The sequence below is a fragment of the Chelonia mydas genome, chromosome 7 (assembly GCF_015237465.2).
Source record: "Chelonia mydas isolate rCheMyd1 chromosome 7, rCheMyd1.pri.v2, whole genome shotgun sequence".
Taxonomy (NCBI): domain Eukaryota; kingdom Metazoa; phylum Chordata; order Testudines; family Cheloniidae; genus Chelonia; species Chelonia mydas.
Window position 1 is genome coordinate 30,830,827 of NC_057853.1, and position 4,144 is coordinate 30,834,970.

General features: G+C 48.2%; 1 protein-coding gene across 5 annotated transcripts in view; it reads right to left on the minus strand.

Moving 5' to 3' along the window:
- Positions 1-4,144, minus strand: part of RTN3 (reticulon 3) — a 39,880-nt gene that overhangs the window by 31,695 nt on the left and 4,041 nt on the right. For 2 of the 5 annotated variants that reach the window (XM_037905426.2, XM_037905425.2), the window contains exon 1: positions 3,884-4,016. The exons of 1 other annotated variant lie outside the window; for it this stretch is intronic. In XM_037905426.2, coding sequence (XP_037761354.1) covers positions 3,884-4,013 — 130 coding nt within the window. In that variant the 5' untranslated portion in view covers positions 4,014-4,016. Of the gene's footprint in view, positions 1-3,883; positions 4,022-4,144 lie in introns of those variants that run through there. 2 more of the 5 variants (XM_037905428.1, XM_037905427.2) reach the window with 2 other exon arrangements.

Sequence of the window (4,144 nt, forward strand, 5' to 3'; positions counted from 1 at the left end):
ATTTGTATTCCAGTAGTGGAGAGGTTCCAGATGAGCTCAGGGTCCCATGTATAGTGCTAAGTATATAAAAAAAAAAATCCTTGCCCCAGAAAGCTTCAACTGGATAGACAAAATGTGAGGGAAAACTGAGGCACGGAATGGAAGGTACTTTGCTCAAAGTCAGAGCAGGTCACTGGCAGAGCTGGGAACAAAACCCAGGATTCCCAAGTCCCAGTTCAATGCCCTAATCATTAGACTTCATCACTTCTGTATAGCTCTCAACAGAAACCCTATGTATCAGGATTTCTCTGGAACATTGAATGTTCTCTGGTATCTTCTTCAGGCTATGGGGGGGAAAGGTGGGGAGGGAAAGAAATGTGGCCAAGGGTAACAATTTTTAGAGTAAACAATACTGCATCTTGAAATGAAATGCTAAACATGTGGGCAGGGTAGCGTGGTAATCATGCCGCATCATTTAAAATAGTGTATTAAAGTTATCTTACAGGCTGAATAACAGGGATAAGGCAAGGCCAGAAAGTACAAGGCATTTTGCTGGGTTATAGTGGTAACTATAAGAGTGCTTAAAAAAATTGTTTTCAGTGTAAGACAACCCTGATGACATAAGGTGCATATGAGTGGTTTGTAACCAGTAATAAAATCTTAATTAACTTCTTCGCTACGGTTTAAGTCAGCAGAAGTCTATACATCTAAGGAGTTACTGTATAATATTAATAGTGTTATTCTCTCTTACTAAGCATGCAGAAAATCTGATTCTTTCAGAAGTGCTAAGGACCAACAACTCTCATTGACTCCAACTGGATTTATAATGGTGCAGCATCTCTGAAACTCAGGCACAAGTCATTATGCAGAAACAGTTCCCTATACAAACAGATGATTTTAAATCTACAGAAATGTTGCCGTTTCAAATGAAGGCGATAGTCCACGTATTGGACTAACATCACACAGATTTTTTTTTATTTGCAGTGGGATTTGAAAAAAACCCGCAATGCAAACAACATCTAGAACAAAAACAAAAATCCAGATAAGATATACAAATTACTGTAATAAACATTTGGTTTTGTGAATGGAAAAAAAAAGCCAGGTACATTTAACCAACACTTTTAAAAATGCATCTGGTAGACTACCTGTGCTTTTAGTATAGATACATTAACAAGCATTGAATTAGCTTAATCCCTTGGGTACAGATGGGTAAACTGAACTGAAGCGAGGGCAAGTGCTTTGCCCAAGGTCACAAAGAAAGTTACACCCAGGATAAGAACCCAGGATTTCTTACACCCACCCCATCCCATGTTCTAACCACTAGACAACACTGCCTCTCCAACAGCAGAAGACATGGATGTTGCATGCAAGTTGTACCAAAACGATGTGGCATATCATCCTGCATATGTTTTCATCTGAGTTTAAGGGAGAGACTGTGCATATTTAATCTTCTTGGGAGACAGAGTCCACATCTGATTCTAGAAGTAACATGACCCTGAAGCCATTCTGCCTCCTGATTACAACTTGTCTGTTAAACCATGATGCCAATGGCCATCAAGATGGCTCAACATTTATAGAGCACTAGCTTATCTGGAGGATTTGAGAACAAAGGTTTGTGAACCACCTCAGCTACCCTAGGAATCAAACTATTGTGGTGAATCAGAGAATAAATAGCCCTCAAATACTGGGTGAAAGGGCTGCATTTCAGAGCAGACAGGGTGACGGATTAACCTATAACCATGAAATCAAAGCACTAAACTGCTGAGTAATAACCTCCCTTTGCACCCCAGCTCAGGCTCCAAGTAAAACATCTGGGAGGAGGGGGTGGAAAAGCAGAATGACGCAAAGTACCAGAAAGGCATACATTCAGACTTCAGCCCCACAGCATGGGAGTATAAAGCATGCTGCCTCATACTGCTTCACTTGCCCATAAACCCTATAGATCTGCCCTGCTCACAAGTAGGAAAGCCATTTCATCTCCTTTGAGATTAGACTTGCTTGGCATTTCAATAGGGTGTTGGGGCTTTATGAGGAAAGGTGGAAGCTGCTATACAGCTCAGACAGTAAGATGAGCAGTGTCTACAGCCACCGTGGAAAACCAGCTTTTCAACCAAATGAAATGAATTCTATTTAGTGAGAAAAACATGCCAGGCTGGTATATTTTCACACAGGAGACAAGGAATATGGTAAGCAAGTTAAAAAGGAAGCCCTGTGCCATGAATTTTTAAAGCTAATCAATCATTTTTTGCTCTGGATGTGTGTGTCAAAAGATGAAATTGTGTCTATTATTGTTATGGCTGTTATAAGAGGCTCTGCCCCTTTAAGAGCTGTCACCTGCCCAGTTTCTCCCACCCTCCCCTCAGGAAGGCATCTGCACTGCAGATCTTTGCAAGGGAAGCTAGCTTGCCAGCTCCCAACACCGAGCCTGACAGGGATACAAAGGGAACTAAAGCACAGCCTCCTCCTCCTATTTTGGACAGCTCCCCCTAAATGAAGGGGGGATTTAACCACACACTGCTTTGTTTGATATGCTCTCCCTCCACCCCCACTCCATTTAATGAGCTCCAACATGACAAAAGGGAGCATTTGCAATTGTTACCACCCCCTCAAAAACAGAGATCACTGCAAGTTTCCACCAGCTCCCCACCCCCTTCCACCTGCCCTGAGAAATGTCTGACTGAGAAAGGGATTTTTCTAGGAATTAACGTGTATTTCCCCACGTCCCTGGTATTAAACAATGCAGGAAGATGGAGTGTGTGTATACATCTTGCATCATCAGCCATCCACCCCTTGCGGAGCAGTGGTCCAGCGGGTATCGTGCCCTCCTCTCCACCCTCCATGATTTTTAGACAATGCCTGCTGTTTTGGGGCACTCCAAAGGCAGAAGTGTGTTGCTCTGCAGAAGTGTCCTTTAGAGACAGAGATGGTAAGAGTCATCCCCAGTTTGGGACGTTCAGCAAGGTCTGGGTGGGGGTGAACACCACCAAAGACAAAGAGAATCTGCCCTATCCCCTCCCTTCAGTTCAGACACTGCTCCCTGACCCAGTCCCCGCATCCGGAGGAGTCACTGTCAGAATGAAACTACAAAGTGCAACACAGACATTCCACAATCCCCACCACTCCAATCTGAGTCCCCTACCTCGATCCCCTTCCACCCACCAAAACTCATCCTGCCCTAAAATCACACCCATAACCTTCCAAAACCCACACTATCCATTCAGCCCTAATCCAAACCCCACAATTCTCTCCCCACCATCCCCGAATGCTAAGCCATGCCTTAACTCCCGCTATCACCCCAATCCACCCCATCCTAGTCTCAGTCCCCTGAAAAACAGCCATGCCCCTAAACCCAGTCCCTCGAGCTTCTCCCAGCCTCCCTCTTCCATCCTCAATTCAAGCCCCACACGCCAAATCTCTACCACCCTTGCACTTCAAAGTCTCTCACTAGCCCCCACTTACAGTAAACCTCAGCCCTACCCCCAAATCCTACAGCCCTGAACCAAAGCTTCCCCACGCCCCTCGCCTCGATCCATCCTCCTGTCTGAGTCCCCTTACCCCAAATCTCAGCCCCCTAAAATCTTACCGCCCGCTCACCCGCAAAACCCAAACTGCCCCCCAGCCCCTAATGCCAGAGTCCCCTTCCTCCTCTGCCCACCTCGCACCTGGGCTGTTCCTGCCTCTACGCCCCCCCGCCGCCCACGTTCCCCGCCCCGGCTGTCATCAGGCTGTTCCCCGCCGGCCCCTCGGGCTCTGCCCACCCAGCTACTTACCCGGCTGTGCCACCTCCCCCCTTCCCCAGCCTCTCCACAGGCTGTTCCCACCACTCGCCGCCGCCCCCTCCCCAGTCCCCCGGCTGTTCGCGTCCCAAGCCGGCTGTTCCTTGACCCTCCCGCCGGGCTCTTACCGGCGCAGGACTGGGAGCTGGTCCCCTTACAGTCGCGGCCGCCCGCGGGGACCGGGGTGGTACTCGGCTCAGAGGGGCCCCCTCCAGCGGAGGAGGAGATATACGGTGACTGGGTGGCGGGGTCGGCCATCTCCGCGACAGCAACGGGAGCCTCAGCACACTAAGCGTCCGTCCCTCACGACGCGAAGATACGGACTGGACTGACACCGCGCAACGGACCTCAGCCCTCCTAGGACGGATTAGGAGGACTGCTCACTGCGC